The sequence below is a fragment of the Poecilia mexicana genome, unplaced genomic scaffold, assembly GCF_051168715.1.
Source record: "Poecilia mexicana isolate PSO_F unplaced genomic scaffold, ASM5116871v1 scaffold_22, whole genome shotgun sequence".
NCBI lineage: Eukaryota > Metazoa > Chordata > Actinopteri > Cyprinodontiformes > Poeciliidae > Poecilia > Poecilia mexicana.
Window position 1 is genome coordinate 7,137,600 of NW_028263391.1, and position 18,617 is coordinate 7,156,216.

At 39.2% G+C, this 18,617-nt stretch overlaps 2 protein-coding genes across 6 annotated transcripts; one reads left to right on the top strand and one right to left on the bottom strand.

The window, feature by feature from the left end:
- Nucleotides 1-26: 26 nt before the first annotated feature.
- On the top strand, nt 27-6,529 carry slc18b1 (solute carrier family 18 member B1). 2 transcript variants are annotated; one of them, XM_014968963.2, is made up of 14 exons: nt 27-585; nt 771-913; nt 2,499-2,594; nt 2,678-2,751; nt 2,943-3,090; nt 3,968-4,124; nt 4,224-4,360; nt 4,462-4,563; nt 4,641-4,732; nt 5,467-5,562; nt 5,649-5,723; nt 5,807-5,900; nt 6,022-6,068; nt 6,156-6,529. In XM_014968963.2, exons 1-14 carry the CDS (start codon nt 555-557, stop codon nt 6,208-6,210), a joined length of 1,347 nt encoding a protein of 448 aa, XP_014824449.2. In that variant the 5' UTR covers nt 27-554; the 3' UTR covers nt 6,211-6,529. The 2 variants fall into 2 exon arrangements, with proteins under 2 accessions (XP_014824449.2, XP_014824450.2); XM_014968964.2 differs by having other exon boundaries at nt 774-913.
- A 72-nt stretch (nt 6,530-6,601) lies between these two features.
- ahi1 (Abelson helper integration site 1) lies at nt 6,602-18,408 on the bottom strand. 4 transcript variants are annotated; one of them, XM_014968953.2, is made up of 27 exons: nt 17,501-18,407; nt 17,354-17,389; nt 17,015-17,139; nt 16,342-16,835; nt 16,155-16,243; nt 15,869-16,055; nt 15,580-15,772; nt 15,402-15,497; nt 15,126-15,311; nt 14,867-15,010; nt 13,722-13,854; nt 13,450-13,573; nt 13,134-13,363; nt 11,994-12,103; nt 11,755-11,873; nt 11,508-11,638; nt 11,283-11,423; nt 10,030-10,223; nt 9,864-9,909; nt 9,696-9,748; nt 9,322-9,439; nt 8,500-8,564; nt 8,345-8,407; nt 8,100-8,262; nt 7,927-8,003; nt 7,187-7,275; nt 6,602-7,043 (listed from the first exon to the last, which is right to left on the bottom strand). In XM_014968953.2, the coding sequence occupies exons 2-27, from the start codon at nt 17,361-17,363 to the stop codon at nt 6,893-6,895; spliced, it is 3,531 nt and encodes a 1,176-aa protein (XP_014824439.2). In that variant the 5' UTR covers nt 17,364-17,389; nt 17,501-18,407; the 3' UTR covers nt 6,602-6,892. The 4 variants fall into 4 exon arrangements, 3 of the variants coding, with proteins under 3 accessions (XP_014824439.2, XP_014824441.2, XP_014824442.2); XM_014968955.2 differs by having other exon boundaries at nt 8,515-8,564; nt 17,354-18,406; XR_015761910.1 differs by having other exon boundaries at nt 6,910-7,043; nt 7,122-7,275; nt 17,354-18,408.
- Nucleotides 18,409-18,617: the final 209 nt, after the last annotated feature.

Below are 18,617 nucleotides of genomic sequence, written 5' to 3' on the forward strand. Positions count from 1 at the left end.
ACATTATAATTACTGTAATTTCCATTCTATTTTCATTTGTTATTTAATTGTTTTTCTCTCTTTTTCATATTCCGTATTTTTTTTTAGTAAAAATAACTTCACATGTTACTTCTTTTTTAAATTATTTTTTCCATATTCTGTGGGTATTTATATCTTACATTGATATATTTTTTCTCCTGTTGTGTTCCCTCTTTGCATTTTCTCCCCCGTCTTCTCCTTTGTCCGTTTCTTTTTTGTTATTATTTCCCTCATGTTTTGTATTGTTTTAGCTGTTTTTCCATGTTCTCAATCCGTATCCAGACAAATGCATTATTGTTCTAGCGCTACCCGGAAGTGGACTTTTATTTTGAAAAGGTTGACCCTAAAGTCACTTAGGAAGTTTCTCATGTCGGCCCTGTTCGCCGTCGGTTCTGTGCGGGAGCTTGTGTTCACTCAGCTTGGAGCCGGGAGAGTAGCGGCGGCGTCTAATTGGGTTTTCAGGATACCTGTTCGCCTGTTTGTTTGTGAATCACTACCTTAAGTCTGAAAGTAGTTTTAATTATAAAAAATAAAAAATGGACGCGCATGTTGCTTCCCAACCGGCAGGTGAGTGGGAACTTGTGTAACTCCGTAGTAAATATCCATCAAATTCCTCTCGTTGTAAATTAGCTACAGAGAGCCAACGATGACTTTGCGATGATTTTGCTCCTGATGCAAAAGAGCATAAAGTTGTTCAGATTGAAAAAGTTCAAACCTTAGTATTTCTGTTTCTGTTCCCTTTTTTCCCCCAGCAGAAAACTCCTTTCCAGCTGAAACAACAGAACAACCTACCAGAATGACAAGAATACAGATTCTCACTTTAATTTCGTTGGCATCTGTTAATTTCAGTTCAATGATCTGCTACTCTATATTAGGCCCCTTTTTCCCTAATGAGGTAAGTTAAAGAAGGTCAGAATAATGGGAAATAAATCTCAAATTTTGTTTTTTTCCCCTTTAAATGTTGAATTTCTCCTGAAGTGAACCTAAATAATAGTATTTCTTTACATTTATTAACTTATGGATTTTGGGAAACGGTATTTGTTTATGGTCTGAAATACATGAGATAGAAAAAAGACACAAAAAAATCAACTCTACAGGTAAAAGTTTGGAAGCAAAATCAAATTTATTCAAAGATCATTTGTGTTTGGTAGACTTAGCTTCAGTCACTACAAATATTTTTATTTTGTAAAAGATAAACTTATCAAAATAGATATTTGGTATAAAATTAGCAGATATTTGGTATTTACTTGCTTAGACTTTGCTTTCTTGCAAATCTTTTCGGGCAGACAGATGTTGGAGTAGGGGACGCGATCGTTTCTCATTGTGATTGACATTTGGTGGTTTGAACGTCGTTGGTTTCAAACCGTGGTGTTTTACTGGCTGTTGCAAGTAAAAATGTAGGTCAAAATGGAGAAAATTGTGTTATCATTCCCACTTTGCAGATAGATAATTGCAATATTGATTAGTGATTTAGTTCTTGCTTTGAGTATAACTCGGCATAGATAAGACAACAGTCGCAAGGATCCTTTAAAAACGTAATTGTGGTGCTATCAGTAGTTAATAGTCGTGTGGTGTGATGTCATTCAGTGGGATGTTGCCTAAAGCAGCCATATGAGTAATTATGAGTTCCCTGAAATTTGTTTTAAGAACGACATCTAAAATTGGGAAAGCCCAACTTCAAGGAGCCGTTTGGAGTTGAAAAGTTTGGAAAGTAGTTCTACGTTTTTGTTAAATTCCATCTCTTTCATGTCGTGGACCAGTACTGCTTGCAGCAGGCTTCAGAGTGGAGAACTCATCTTAGTTTTGAAATCATAGTCTTGACTCCTTCTAACACACTTTTTATCATAAAAAAAAAAATCCATCTCTAGCTCGCTCTATCTCTTTCTTGTCCTTAAAACTCCCCCATCCCCGAAGGCAATTAGCTTGTCGGTGTGGACAGCTTCACGTTTCAGTCGAGCCTGAAGGTGTCGATTTTGGAGCGGGCATGTTAATGTTGAGTTTGCTTCAACGTGGAAAGTTACTCTGGTTTACTAGCATCCACCAGTTCGATACGCTTGAGCTTTGGTGGTCATTGATCTTCCGGACGAGATCAGATTGCTTAAATCTAGACACAATTAGATCCAGCAGGGATCTAACGCACAACAGAACTGGTTTTGAAATGGATAAAACCAACCTGAACAATGTTAAAGATGTGCAAAATGTGCTAAGAGGTGAGATCATCTACATTGGTTTGGTCAAATATCCGTCCGGAATTTGGTCAGAAAAAGTAAATTTTACCACATTTTACGAAGCGGGTAAGTATTTATTTAATTCTGCTTTAAAAAAAAAAAATCAAATAAAACACCCTAAATTAATATGCCTTAATATTCATTCATGTGGGCAATGACTCTCGTTTTGTTTTGCAGATTTATATTGTGGTTATGCTTTGATGTCTTTTTTTTAAGACTTTCTTGATCACTTTGCATTAATTTCCCCTGCAGGCTGTAAAGAAGGGAGCCAGTCAGACTGTGGTTGGTCTAATATTTGGGTGCTATGCTGTCTGCAATTTAATAGGTTCTATGGTGATGGGAAGATATGTAAGTACATGACAGTATGTCAGCAGCACATATGTAATTTTTTCAGCTCCTTACTCAGCAGGTGTCATTTTTTTTTTTTGCAGATTGTCCAGATTGGAGCAAAATTTATGCTAATCGCAGGACTTTTTGTATCGTCAGTGTGCACCATCATGTTTGGGTGAGCAACTTTATTCATGTTTGTTGGCCATAGATGTACTAGTGAAATAAATTAAGACTGGAAAATGTATCTGTTTCACTAATTTAACTGTAAAAGCAAAACACTACGTTGTGCTTGAAACTGAATTGAATCACTGAAGTGACTCGATTCGTTCACATACCAAGTCGTCTCCTCTTTTTATTTCACGGCAGATTACTCGATCGGGCCCCCGCGGGGGCCCCCTTCATTAGCCTGTGCTTTATAGTGAGGTCCGTCGACGCCGTGGGCTTCGCTGCCGCCATGACCTCCACTTTTGCCATGACGGCGAAAATTTTCCCAAACAATGTGGCGACTGTTTTGGTGAGAGCAGACCTCCTTTGTCTGGCCGGTATGCAGCTGAGACGTTAGTCTTAAGAAAACAGGAAAGTAGTTTGAGCTGGTATGTGTTGGTTCAGTTATGTTCATCCCAGTCCCATGAGAAATACTCTGCTGCTCTCATTCACTTGTTCACTATGTGTCGGCTAGAAATTGTTTATTTTTCCCATGTTGTCGTCATATTGAAATCATTTTCTTGCCTAAATCGTCTTTTGGTAATAAAAAGTTAGTGATATATATATATCATTTTTTTTTCCAAAATTACAAAAAAAAATGACTTAACCAATCATTTTAGGAAGGTGACTATGTATGGAGTTGCTTTTTCCCCCCATTTTTTAAATGTCTTTCACTGTCTCTTCTTTAGTTTTTGTGCTTTTTTGATGCTAAGCTAAAATATATATATATATATATATATATATATATATATATATATATATATATAATTTTGTCATATAACTTCAAACTTCTATGTTTTTTTTTGTTTTTTTTTAAATGGGAATCTATATGATAGACAGACACAAAATACTTGCACTATTGTGAACAACAAGGCGAGAAGGTTCTCAGGTCAGATAAGACCAAACTGAACAGTGAGATGAAAAAAATGTCACCAAAAAAATAACATGATCTCTCCATCCTCACTGTAAGGCCTGGTGGTGTCTTGAAGAAGTGCTTGAACACGGTTCACTCTTTGGACTTTTAACTGTAAAAATCTTTGAAAACTGTGCACAGTTTTGTCCTCCATATCCCAAACATTCACCACTCTGTGCTGGTCCCGGTGAAACAGACTTCTTCATATTTTGTGGTTGAAACGAAGAAGACTCTCTCTGTGTTCTGATTGCTCATCCGTACTTTGATTCTTCAGGGAAGCTTGGAGATTTTCACCGGGCTCGGGCTCATTCTGGGGCCTCCTGTGGGCGGCTGGTTCTACCACTCCTTTGGATACGAAGTCCCCTTTTTGCTTCTCGGATGTCTGCTTCTGATCATGGTTCCTTTCAACATTTATGTGTTGCCCTCCATTGGTAGGAGTTTGAATATTCGACACATCATTTTCTGTCATTTTGATGTTTTTCCTTTTTTCTGACATTGAGCTATTTTATTGTTTTCTTTTTTTTAATCAGAGGCTGAACCATCCAAAGACTCGTTCTTTAGACTGCTCTTCCATGGAGAAGTCCTGCTGATTTGCTTCGTGATAGGAACGCTAAGTGCAGGGCTGGGGTTCATTGATGCCACATTGTCGCTGTTTGCCATGAAAACGGTACGTTGCTTACTTCATATAAAATCAGTTTAACCTTTTCTTGCGTATGCATCATGTTAAAGTTTTACTACTTCTTTCTTTCTCTTTTCTGTTCCTCTCAGTTTAATCTCTCATCTGGCTACGTGGGACTAATAATGATCGGTTTGTCCTTGCCGTACTGTCTGGCGTCCCCTGTGATTGGTTACTTCACAGATAAATATCCTGTGAGTGTTTAAAGCGGTCAAACACGATCAAGAATGCACGGTTAGTTGTAATTTTAACGCGAGTCGTTGCTCACCAGGGAACAAGGATAGGATTCACAGTGACGGGAGGAGTCATCACTGCTGCTTGTTTCTTCCTGCTCGGTCCTGCGCCGTTCTTTCACATCAAGAGGTGATGGTTTGTTTCGGGAACGTATCCTCCCCGTATATTCAACTGAAATCAGCAAGTAAATCCGTCAGAAACACTAGAGCATTGTCATTGTTGATGAACCAGGTGCAGGGAGGAATTTGAGCTTGTTTCTAAGTTTGATGTTTAAAATATTTAGATGTACTGTGGAGCGTACGATACACCAATATCGGTGCTTAATGTGACACTTTACTCAAAACATTTTGATCTGTTTAAAATGGAAAATGCTAAGTCACAACTCAAAGTTTTTGTCTTTTTATGAACAAAGGACCTATATCTTGGTTTTGAGAAGACTGAGATACATTTTTTTTACTCCAAGAAAATGGGAATTTGTAGAGTCAAAGACCTTTTATTTTAAGAAAAACAAGTGTAAGATCCCTTTCCTGTTCTGGAGCAATTACAATTATTTGAAGATTCCCTTTCTACAAAAATCGGATTACTTTGTTTTGTTAAAATATTGTTATCTGTAAAATTAGTCCACGAGTACTTCTATATCGACAGCTTCGGTCTGTGGCAACAAGGTTGTAACATTACCTGGTTACTTCTTAAAGAAATAAAAAGGTTCAGGAATTTTATCAAAAACAAAATAACTAGAAGTTTCAGTCTTGTTTTCAGACCAACAGTCTTGCTTTGTAATGTTGCTACAATCATTGTCGTTTTTAAGAACAGGCGAGTAAAGGTACAGCTTCTCTTCTTTATGTTTCTTTTTGTATGTAAAGTCAGCTGTGGTTGCTGGTCCTCATGCTCGGCCTGATTGGATTTTCTCTGGGCATGACTGCAATCCCCACATTCCCTGAGATCATCACATGCGCACAGTGAGTCTCTCCTCCGTGTTTGTTCCACACACACACATGACGTGTAGTTGTTTCTTTTTTAATCCTCCACGCTCTTTCATTTGCAGCGAACAAGGGTTTGAAGAGGGACTGAGCACTCTAGGAATGGTGTCTGGTTTGTTTGGTGCGTTTTGGTCCACGGGGTGAGTCCAGAACCAGTTTTTCCGCTGTTGCTTGCATTTGATTGTTTGGGGTTTAAACGTTAATGGGGACATTTGTTCCAAAGGATGTTTTATGGTCCCATAGTGGGCGGCCTTATCACGCAGCGCCTGAACTTTGAATGGGCGGCGACAGTCCAGGGTGCCATGGGACTCTTAGCTGTAAGTATTAGTCGTTATCTTAAAGGATTATTAATGAGTGATCATTTTGTTCTACTGTAAATTAGACTGAAAAAAACGACAAACTATTAATCCTGTTAGTGATGTTCCTCTCTGTTGTCAGGCCTTACTTCTCCTGGCTTACTCTCTCTGTAAGAGAAATCGACAAAGGTAATCATGAATCTGAAACTAGTCGTAATTTTCTAAGTTATCGAGCTGGAACTGATGCGTTTTCACTCATTTCTGTTTGAATTTTAGGCTGCGAGAAGATGATCAACAATCGGATGAAAACACTCCTCTCCTGAACGGATGAATCCCTCTGCCAGACATTAAAGGGAAAAGCAGCTATTCTTCTCGACACGAGGGAAAGCTTTTGTTGCGTTCTTCTTGCAACAGAATTGTAATGTTGGTGTTAGCGGTCTTGGCATTCTGCAGCACATGACTTGGATTTCATGCTGAGCTAAAGCTCATCAGGATCTATTAACACATTCCTGGGAATATTGAAGAAAATTGTATTTCTTCAATATTACCATTGTATTTGAGAGAATTGTATTTGAAATGTTTTGTACAGGTCATACCGGTTCTTAATGGACGAATGTAATGTAACGTGCAATAAAACAGATCTGACAATGTTTGTTGTGATGCCTTCTAACTAATTATCTTCTTTTACTTTCCTGGTTATTTATTAAATTTAGTCTGAACTATTGTGCAAATGAGCCTGAGGTTTTATTAGAAAACGATTGCTTTTTAAAAGTGATTACAGCATTGCATGTTTTTCCATAGTGTCTGAATGTCGCCCTTTAAAGTCATATATTTAAATCTTTACAATGAAACATTTTAAGTTATTCAGTATTTATATATAAAGCAGCAAGGAAAATGGCATTTCTAAATGTATACAAAAGAAACAAAAATACAAATTAATTCTGAACAATGTACATAAATATACTTTAAAAAAAAAAAAAAAAAAAGCCAGACTGGTGTTTTCAACGAGTTCATTAATCGGGCTCAAAGGCACGGTTGGACTGGCCTGTCGGCCTCTTTGGTAGCGGCCTGGCCTCCCTCGCCGAACCCGACGCTTCCGCCTCTGAGAAACCGGTCTGAGTCGCGGCTGCTCCCGGCTTTTTCACCTTCCTCCTCCTTCTAGTTCTGAAAGGAAACACTCAGACTTTACTCCCTTTTGTTGTTCCACAGTGTATTCGCCAAAAATGAGCACCGCTTCTACACCTGCGGCGTGTTCAGAAACCAAGCCTGGTGAGTTTAGGAGGATTTAAGCAAAGTACGCCTCTTACGTGGCATCGGTCAGCTCGGGGTCAGTGTCCGAAAAAGTTGGCTCGGAGAGAAACCGAAGTTCCCCAGAAGAATTGACAGCAGCAGACACCTTGAAATGCGAGTTTGGAAAAGTTAAAAAAAAATTAACTAAGAGGGACAGGAAAAGATACCAAAACACCAGTCAGTTACCACAAGAAACCCAACAGACGTACCTCCATCATGCAGTTTTACAAAGCAAAAAACCCATGCAGCTATGCATATTTATTACAGGAGTGAGCTAATAAATGCAAACAAGATTTCTTAAGCGACTTAGTATATATCTAGGCTGCAATAAGTTTGCAGGAAGCTGTAAAATGATTGTTGCACCATATCAGTTCTCTGCTTTAAGCAACTGATAAGATTTATAGGCAGAAATACACAGCAAGACTCAAAGTCTCAGTAGACGGTGATAATTTAGGACAGTAAAACAAAGTTAAATTATCATGGAGTGAATGAAGAGAAAGAGAAACGCAGCCTGTTCTTAAAATACTCTCAGATTCTTAGGATTGTTGACATTTAATAATCTTTGTGGGAGACAAAACATCAAGTGGGAGTGTACGTTTACCATCTGAATGTGTGGGATTTTTAAAAATGTTGTCTTTAGGCCTACACTAATACAGTAGAGAAAAGAAAACATCTATAACATAAGTGAACAAAATCTCTTCTTTACTTAAGACAAAAAATCCTCCATTCGGCTCGTTTTATTAACTTGGCCTCTTACCCGTGTGGGAGTGGGCACCTCCACGTTCTTTCCCAGTGAAGTTGGGTCTCTCTCTGCAGAGTCCTCACTAAACTCACCTACAACAATAACAACAAAAACTTTTTTCTTCTAACAAAACCTGCAAACTCCATCACATAATACTTCTGTACCCCCAAAACATGTCGGCCTCTTACTCTGATCGATTACGTAAGAAGCAAGAAAATATCCCTGCAGCCCGTTGACCAGGCGTCCGAACCACCAGGTGTCGTTGTCTTTGTACAGTACTTGGATGACGTCGCCGCGCCGGATGGTCAGTTCATCAGATCGATTCGCTTCGTAGTTATAGATGGAAACGACCTGAGAAACGGATCCCAATGATGAAATGAGTTATAGCACAGAAACAGATGGCAGCGAGTTCAGTGTCACTGTGAAAACTTACTATTTGTTGAACTGAGACAGAATCTGGATCATAGAAACCTGAAGAGGTTTGGTCGGGGAGAGACTATGGTAGAGAGAAAAGAAAAACATTACATTAAACCTGTGACTAAATTACATTTTTTGCTGACAGCTCTTGACCAAAAAGAAAGTAATAACCTCAGAAAGTCTTACTGTATGCAGTTTAAGAGACGAGGCTCCTTTTATCCTCTGACTGATGCCTCCTGGAAATACAAGAAAGTGATTTTGGAACGTGACGCAACTCAATAACTTGTTTACGCTCCTTTTACTCAGAGTGTTGAGATCAACCAAGATCAACCAGAACCATTAGGACTGCAAATCTGGAAAACCTCATTTCAGCTGTAAATGAGGTTCATACTGGTCAGATTTTTCTCTGATGTTCTGTAATTCATACCAACCACAGGCATCACTTTGGACAACCAGCATATGTGCGATTTGGAGGTGTGTTGCTCTGTATTCTGTTGGGGAATCCAGAGCAAACCGATCTCTATGTGGATAGGCTTTGATCGCAGTGTTGTACTTATTGCTCTGAGGACAGCAGGATATTCAATCCAAATGCTTAGTGTTGACGAGATTAGGTTGTGACTTTGGCTTGAGGCCAGAATATCTAGTCAGCCTACAAATTCTCCTGAGGACCGGCCAGATTTAAAAAAAAAAAAAAAAATTATATTGTTGCTTCTTGATGCAACCAGAAATGCAGATATTGACAGATTGAAGCCATGAAAGTTTAGTGCAAGCTCAAAACTGTCAGGGAACTCATTACTCCCAACAGGAATAACATGCAGTCATGGAGATTTCTCCAAGACCCTGCAGACAACCAAGTTCTTCCTGTTTTTTTTTTAAAGTCACAGTAATGCCTGAGTCCTTAGTGAAAGGGCTCTTACTTGTGAGCTAAAGCATAATGATTAAAATGCTGCCTTTGATGACCAAACCGGCTGGTGAACTGAACAAGACACTCACGGCTTTTTGTGCTCAGGACTGCTTGGGGTATTAGCTGCTCCGCCAAAGAACCGGAGAGCTGCAGCTTGGAGTGGGGCGACAGCAGAGACGGAGGAGGTAGAGATGCATTTAATCCCTTCTGGAGGGGGAAGAAAAAGGTGGTGTTGATTTGCAAAGCACAGAAATGTATTTCACAAAGCAGCTATTTACCTTGATGTACAACAAGTACAGCTCCAAGAAATGTGAATGTCTTAAAAACATCTATGTTGCTGTTTCTCATCTCAAAAAGTAAAACTTATATAGATTTATTACACACAGTGAAACATTTCAAGCCTTTAATTTGATGATGATCATTAATTAAATAGTTTTTTGAGGCACACTGATACAAAACTCACTGTGCCAACGTCAGACGTGAAGCTCCTGGCTGCGTGAGTCGTGCCCATTTTGTCTGCAAAGACAGTCAAACGATACATATATTCTACATATAAATTTTAAATAAAATCATATATGATGCTATTAATTCAGGTATTTGCTATGTATAAAGTTATTTTCATATTTACAACCTTGATCCAAACTGAGCCCAACGGCTGCTGTCCTTCGATATGGTTCCTACATACGGCATGAAAACGGGAGACGTTACCGACACGGTTATAATAGCGAGCAGTGATCAGTATCTAGAATGTCTAAACATTTTGAATCAGATCTCTGTTAGAAAAGACAATTTCTTACAAGAACTGAATCCAGATGCTCTTTAACACTCTGCATTTTCAGGTCCAATCTGGCCAACTGGCCAAACTGGTCCATGGTGGAAGGAGTCGGTGTGTCCTGCAGCACCACGGAGTCGCGAAGGTTTTGGACGGGTTTGGTGTCTAGAGACGCCGATCTGCTCAATTCCAGATTGTTGTGCATCTCCAGCTGGGACACTGTAAGACGGGGTCGACGCAACGAATGGCAATTATTCATCTGAGCTCAACAGAGCAGCTGATTGCAACTATTCACAGTGTCCTTTTCAACTCTCTGCACGCTTTGTCACTTTACAACCCCAAATGGCAATGCATTTTTATTATTTGATGCAATTAATCAAATACAATGACAACCAATTGCCTGTAGAAATCAGCTGGTTAGTAAATAGTGTCCATCTTTGTTTTGATCACAGTATAGACAGACGTTTTGGGAAGCCCTTCCACCCCTAAGCTTTCCTCAAATTAAACAAAACTGGTGTCAAATGTTTGTGCAGCAAAACCTTTCGTTTGTGCCGCTATTATTTAAAAAATATTATAAGTGTTTCCAGAGGTCATTAAAGGTCAAGCAGCCAGGCCACTTTTACAATATCAAAGGAAATATGGTGTCAATCAACTAATCTGCCTGAGCCGGAGCTATTTTCTAAAGAGCAAACATTTCAGTTTCTAAATGACTTGACTTGTGAATTCAGCGAAATGTCCTTGCAGCTCTGACTTTAGAGGGTTGAAAACAAATGCAGCCACACTTTTCAGATTGTCATTTGTAAAACATTTTAGCTTTGGCCACAACGTGTATCCTTTTTCTTCCACTTCCCAATTATTCACTACCATGTGTTGATCAAATGCACTGCAGCGAAAGGTTCAAGGTTCCCCCCAGAGAACTCGCTAAGCCCGGTGGTTGGGTCATTCGTCCAGCGGCTCACTGTGTTTTTGAGTTAAAAAATGTTTAAAGTTGACAGGAAATTTAAAAATATCACTTGATAATTTTGTGTTATTGAAAGATTGGGAGAATAATACCTGAACACCAACTATAAAGTCTTAAAAAATGCAAACATTTTAAAAAGACTTAAATAAGCATTGGATAGCCTGGTGGGGGCACAAGTAAAGTCTGGTGGCCCGCCAGGCTTATAATACACTGGGGGGAAACCCTGAGCTTGTAATATGTCAAAATGTTTATGGACCATGTGGAAATAAAATCAAATCCAGTTTGCACATTATTTTGTCCATGACACAAACACGAACCTTTGTGGTCGTACACGTACACGTGGACCGGCTGGCTCTGACCAAACGCACAGAAAGCCACCATGTTCTCATGCGGATGGAAGGAGACGCCATGGACAGCACTGCGGTAACAAAGCTCTGTGTACACTGCGACCTGGTCTCCTGGGAACGCAGTACATTGATCAGAGAAACAATGCAGAGTATGTGCAATGAGTTTAGGGTTTTGTTTTTACCAGGGATTGTCACCTGTGTCGGTATTCCAGACATATCCTATCCCATCCTCGCTACCAGAGAAGATGAAATTTCCACACGGAGTGAAAGTGCTATAAATTCTCTCTCTGTAGTTTGTTGCACCGGTGTACTTCTTTATAGCCAAGCTTAAATTTAAAAAGAAAAAAAAAAGCCAGAAAATTATTCAAAAAGTAAAATAAATACCCTAAATAAGAAATGACCGCACGTCTTCTGTTATCTCAGATGGTCTTCGGTTACTTACATCCTCAAATCCATCATCCTGAGAACGCTGTCTTTGGCGTGGATGAGCAGGCACCGCCCATTCGGGTGGAGCTGCAGCATGTTGATGGGGATGCCCCTGAGGTCGCTCTCATCAATTTTCTGCCAAGAGCCAAACAGAACACAAAACCTTTGTTCCTGTGTGAACAATCGCTTAAACCTCGATTCAACGAATCTACACCATGTTGCATCATCTTTTACGGTAACATCGGTTTCCAATACCATCTCTATCGACCATTGCTGGCATGGATTTTGGCGTTGTTTGCTGGGATTTACTGAAGTTTTCCACACATTGATGATGCCTGCGTTGTCGGCAGAGAACATTCTTCTTCCTGTTTAAATGTTTAAAAAGAGATTGTCATAAACGGAATCAAGATCACTAACGCCCTCACCTGGTGAAGATGTGCTAAAACATTTAAACAAATTCACATTTTTAGTGCAATTCAGTGAAACAATTTTTCACTGAACACTGGAGAAAAGTTCAAAATTTATGTTTGACGTGTTTGACTAACATACCTCTTACATCTTGCACTATAAAATTTTCTTTGTTTCATTTCCTCTACAGTTTAATTATATGTACTTAATGTCTGTACGACGTGAGCTCTTGAAATTGAAGTCAACATTATTTCTTGGACACACAAGTTTGTCTTTTAAAGCTAATCTCTGATTCTGAAAGTGTTTCCAAAAGGATGTAAAAAAGATGAATAAAAAAATGTTACTTTTTCTTTTAGAGTCATTCTTTTGGGGAAATGCAAAACAATCATTAGACATTGACTAAATGTAGAGCTGTTATTTGGGAGCAACAATCACAATAGGTAGGTTCAGACTAAAAGAAAATCAATAATTTACTGACATCATTGATTAGGATTTAGATATGTTTCCTCGATTCTTTTCTTGCTTCACCCTCACACTATGCTGCCACCTCTACGCTTTAGCATCTCACATCAAATGTCCAAGTGACCAAGTAAATCATCAATATGAATACACGGCGCTTGATATAACATTCCAACAAATTTTGCATCCAAGCAGGCCTTAGCGGTTGCTTTATTGCACACAATGATGCTGTGATTGTGAATGTAGTTCTGTATTTTTTGCAGCTAATGAACATGGCATCAAGAGGTCAAAGTTCAAGGGAACTTTAGCAATAAGCGTTAAGTCTTACAGCAGGATAATCATCCAAATCATAGGGCTAATCTACAAACAACTACAACTAAACATATTTAACTAAAAGTTTGGGTTTCTCCACGTTTTTCCAGTGTCAAATTATTCTACTGCAATAAGGGAAAGAGCTCATTTTTCCACATCTTTACCAAGGGAGCCAAAAAGTCTCTCTGTTTGAGTCGTTGGTGGGTTCAGCGGTACCTTCGAAATCGAAACACACTGAGTTGACGAAGCTTTTGTGAGTTTCGAACTCCTGCAGCATCTGGCCGTTCACATCGTCCACATCGAGCCTCCAGACTCTTATCAGGAAGTCGTAGCTCCCGGTCACCACCAGGTTCTGGGCGCCCGGGTGGTACTGAGCGCAGTAGACGAAGGACGGGTGAGGCAGCACCTTCTGAGCGTTTTCCAGAAGCTTTTCCACGTTCCACTCTCTGAGAAAGAAGAGGACGCAGTGGCAGCCGTGTTTCCCGTTCGTCGCTTTTAGCGACTTCATTTACATCCGAAATATGAAACCTACCTGACGGTTCCGTCCGAGGAGGCAGACAGCAGGACCCTGTCATCGCTGGACCAGCAGAGATCATACACAATTTTCAGATGACCGTTGAAAGCAGCCAGCACTGTCCCAGAAGGAATCTCATACACTGGAAAGAAGAAATAAAGAAAATGTCTTCTTTTACAGTCTGACGAGACTTGATTTTTATATTTTTTTCACAGATCTGCAAAATGACCAAGTTAATTGGCTTGAGGAAACTAAAACCAGCAGCTGTGTAGAAATGAGGCGCTGCTTACCAACAACGGGGAAAGCATCTCTGTCAGCGCAAGCAGCGGCCAGCCTGGTTCCAGCATGAGAAAACAGGACGGTGAAACAGCCCATCTTACCGCCACGGAAAGCTAAACCGTGCTTGTTGGGAATCCGACAGATCTACCACAGAGAATATTTACGAGGTTTTAACTTTGACTCTTGAAAATCAGATAATCTAAAAATACGTCCAGTGGTTTTTGGCCAAATACAGAGCCTTACAAAAGCATTCACAACAACCTTCAATGTAATCTATTATCATACATATAACAGTGTGAATTTGTCAAGTGGAAGGAGAAAGATAGACGACAACTGACCCTGGAATTTCATGAATTATATCCCTGTTTTTTTAATAAATGAGCTATTTTTTACATTTTGGATCAAGCATAAATTAGAGATCTGTTTTCTATAAACATCAGAATACCTCATTTCTTGCAGTAAAATAATACATGTTTAGTTTATTGCTGAGCACGTGCAAGTAAAACAAACATAAACGAAGAAAAACATAATGTTTTTTGTTTTTTTGTTTTTTTTAAATGTTACATTTTGTAGCCTGTGGGAAATTTCAGTTTAACATTTCTGGTCCTTTGCGTCAAAAGGTTTGGACATCACTGCCAGAAGACGTCCGATTTGCAGTTTGCCACAATCCAAAGCAAATATGCGCAAGAAGATGCTGCGATCAAAATGAGACAAAAATCTAACATTTTTTCCTGTGTGGTGAAAAAAGTAACATTGTGTATCAACCTCCTCTGAACAACATCTCCATGGTGAAACACGGTGACGGCAGCATCGGTGCCTTTGATGTGCTGTAAATAGTCATTTGTATGAAATGTTTGAAAAAACAACAAAAAAACAAAACAACAAATATGATTTTCTTCTCCTTTTGAATTACGAGGCCGCTCTACGCTGGTCTATCTAATAAAACTTAACTAAACTCCATTGAAGGCGGTGGATGTAACAAGACCAGATCGGAAAAATTTTTAGTTTTTCAGCAAGACGCTAATAACCAGCGCAGATTTTACATAACGGGTCATGTCAAGGAAGTTCACGGAGATACGTTTGTCGTATCATAAAGCAAACTTTAGAAAGCTTTATCTGTTTTTCATTACAATGACAAATGTTAGCATGCGGCTACCTGCCCGGGCAGTCGGTTCCACCTCAGGACGGGCTGCCTGCTAAGACTGGGTTCTGTCTTGCTGCCGTCATTTTGCAGGTCACTATAAGAGGTGCTGCCCCTCTCCTCCTGTAAGGCCATCATAGAGCGCATACCGGGGTCCACCTAACGAACAAAAAACAACAAAACTTAGCTCAAATAAGTATGAAACACTCCAACTTAATGAAATGTAAAAACAAAGAGCCAAAAGTTATGGAGGTAATTTTTTTTGAACACTTACACACTCTGGAGGTTTAATCCCTTTCACAGTGACGTAGAGTGTGGATGCATATTTGGTTCTTGGGTACTTCCTCCACCACTCAAACACCTCTATTGTTTTCGACTGCCTCTTCGCCCGAGGTGGAGGACAGAAGAGCTGAAGGCGAAGTTTGCTCTCAATATTCAGAATCCCATTTGCACCAATAAGCTGGAAGGGTCGGAGGGAAATCAAAAGACATCTCCATCAATGCCAATGTCAAAACGACTAATGTCGACTTTTAAGGGCCGAACATTTCACCTTAAGAAACGCCCACGCAATCTTTCGAAAGCCTCGCTCATGCTTCTCTGCATCAAAGTTGGCTTTCGCCTCCTCCATAGTCATGAAGTCCAGGATCTTGAAAAGAAAAAGAAAAACATTAACTAGCACAAAATAATGAAAAAAAAAAATTACAGCAGAAAAGGTAATTATCTCTTACTTCAAAGAAAAGTATAACTCTGGGGGCTGATTCGATTTGCTGAACGAAGTAACCGAAGCGTTCATTGAATATGATCTGCTCCTGCCACTCGGGGATGATGGATTTGTTCTTCCTGAAGTCAAATGGCTGTGTAATGATCGGCAGAATGTGGCTGACATTCTCTTGTTCGTAAAATGAAGAGACGGGCCGCTGACTTTAAGAATGAAAGGACAATTATAAATTATACAGATGCAGGAAAACGTGAGATAAATTCAACACTAAATGGAACTGAAGTTCAGTTCGCTCTCACCAGTCCTCTTTCCTCACATACTTCCCGGTGAGTTCATCAACAATGTGGATCTTCACCATGGGGTGCGAGATCAGCAAGTCCGTCTTGAGGCGATCGGTTCTGTGGATGAACACTCCCAGCACGAGACCGTCGTCAAACATCTGCTTATCCCGTTCTTCCGGCTCGGCCTCGATCTCCTCTTTGACGACTGAAAAACGGGAAAAGACGAAACAGAAGCTCCGTCAGAACCAACATATTTTATGTTTGATTAGCATTAAGTGGCTACACACAATCAAACCTGACTCACCATGCTTTTTTTTCTTCTTCTTCTTCTTTCCCTTCGATTCCGTTTCATTTTCAGCGCCAACTTCTCGTTCTACGTCCTCGTCTTGATCTCTAATGGCGAAAATGACTGATTTCAAAATGATGCCTAAACTGTAATTCTTTTCTCTTTTAGATCTAAACAAAAGAATTGACATTGTAAAAATACACACCCTCCATCTGAATCAGTGGTGACAGATTTCAGTTTCTTCTTTTTCCCCATGTTGTTGTTCAGACTAACGTTCTGCCAAACGATGCTGCCGTCCTCCTCTTTGATCTTCGTTTTCTTCATGGTCCTCTCTTCTTCCTGTGCTATCTGCAGCTGGTATTCATGCAGCAGCTCATCTTCTCGATCCTTCACCTGGCTCTCCGTCGTAACCTTTGCGCCGTCTTTGCTTTTTCCTTTCTTGCTCCTCCGTTTCGGTCCCTTTCCACCGTCAGTGTCTTCTTGAGCTACAGCAAGTTCAGAGTCCGTATCCCTTTGAATGTCATTGGTGTTGTCCTTAAGTGCAGGTAGGGGAGGAAGGTCCCTCTTGCTTTTCTTCTTTGCTTTAGATGTTTTGTTGTAATGTGGGCTGTCCTCTTCAGGATTGCGCGTGTTTTGCAGAACTGTCTCATCTTCTTCTGTGTCATTTTCAAGGTTTTGTTTTTTTCTCAGATTCTGAAGCTAAGAAGACAGAAAGAGAGGAATAACATGACTCTAGTCATAGTTGTCCTTAAATAAGAATTATGTTTCTTAAACTGCTTTGCCAGAAAGAGGATAAACTACTTATGTGTCTTCTTTTACAAGGTGAAGTGCTGATCCTAACCACTGGAATGAAAAACAAGATGCAACAAAACACGTACCACAATAGTTTCCTTTGCTTCAGCTGCTTCAGTGTTTTTCTTCTTTGACTTCTTTTCCGATTCCGTATATTTCTTGAAAATTTCATTAAATCTTTCCCGGGTCTTTGCTCGCTCTTCACTCGCACCTAGAAACGTTTACATTATCATTAAAAGGGTGTTATTTCCTAGTGAGACGGTTTAGGTTTAAGTGAGATCACTTAAACCTAAATAATAATGGGTAACAACTCAACTAAAATACTTTGCATGCCTATCCCCAATTCTAACTTTACCTCAGTTTTACTTTTTGTTAGTGAAACATTTAAATGCAAAACATTATTTTTCAAAATTAAAACAACTCACCTACTGGCATACTTCCACACTGTGTTGTTTCTCATTCTTAGTAGAAAAAGAAAAATAGTCATAAAAGAAAATCTTATTTTACAAAAATGCTAACAATGATGTGTACATTTTTGCACTCCAAAGTAAACACAGGGGAAAGTAGCTTACGTTTTATTCAGTATGTTAAGCTGAAGTAAACTAAACAAAATAAAAAAGTACACCAGGTTAAGGTTAGCTAAAAAAGCAGCTAGTTTGACAAGAGCTAACTCGCTAACTCGCGCTGCCAAAGTGACACATAAATATTTATGGTCTATAAGAAAACTTCGAGGCTTAAAAAATACTAAGCTCTACATAATTTCATTTAAAAACGGCGTGTGAGTTAGCTACACCAGTAGGGATATGTGTATCAGTGCGCACAAGGTACTCCGACTTCACCGACGACGCTGTAATGGTTTCCAAGTCAACAAGGTTGAACGTGAGGGCGGAGTGAGCGAATAAACAAGAAAGAAAAGGCCAATGATGTGTAAGGACACAAACGACGTCATTACGTATTGAGCGTAACACTGTAAAGTGGTCGTGTGCATAGATCGTTCTTGGTTCCGTCACTGCTAAATCCGCCGCCACCAGCTTCAGTAATTGTTGGGTTCATAAATTCCATGCTTGAACAACTAAACCTAGTCGGAGCAGCTAAACTACAATGAAAACTCGCCAAATTATATTTAATGCAACCGGAACACTGACTCTTATCATTTGTGGATACGCCATGTAGAAAATCCGTCATTCCAGTAAGGGGTTCCTGTTACCGCGGTGTTGAGAAGGTTATTTTCAAAAATATTATTTTAAAGATTATTGCAGTTACTTAAATTAAAATCAAACTGGAATTAAATTGAGCATAAGAATGTAAAACAAAAGTCATTAAACTAAAAAAAACAGCCATGCTGAGAATGAAAATCAATGAGAAGGAAAAAATTGGTCTTGGCCAGTTCAAATAAATAACATCACATAAGTGATTGAAGCCAATACAATTCTGACATATATAAAATAAAACCTTGCACGTTATTCGGGTTTAACATGTTATTGCAAGAAAATATACACTCTAAAAAAGATGTGTTAACAAAGAACACAAAAATGTTATTAAATTAAAAGCATATTGTGTGTTAATTTTACACATTGTGTGTTAAAATGAATATAATAATATGATACACAGTATGTGTTGAATATTTATTTGAATATTTCAACACATAATTGTGTTAGTTTGTTTTTGTCAGGTACACAAAAATGAATT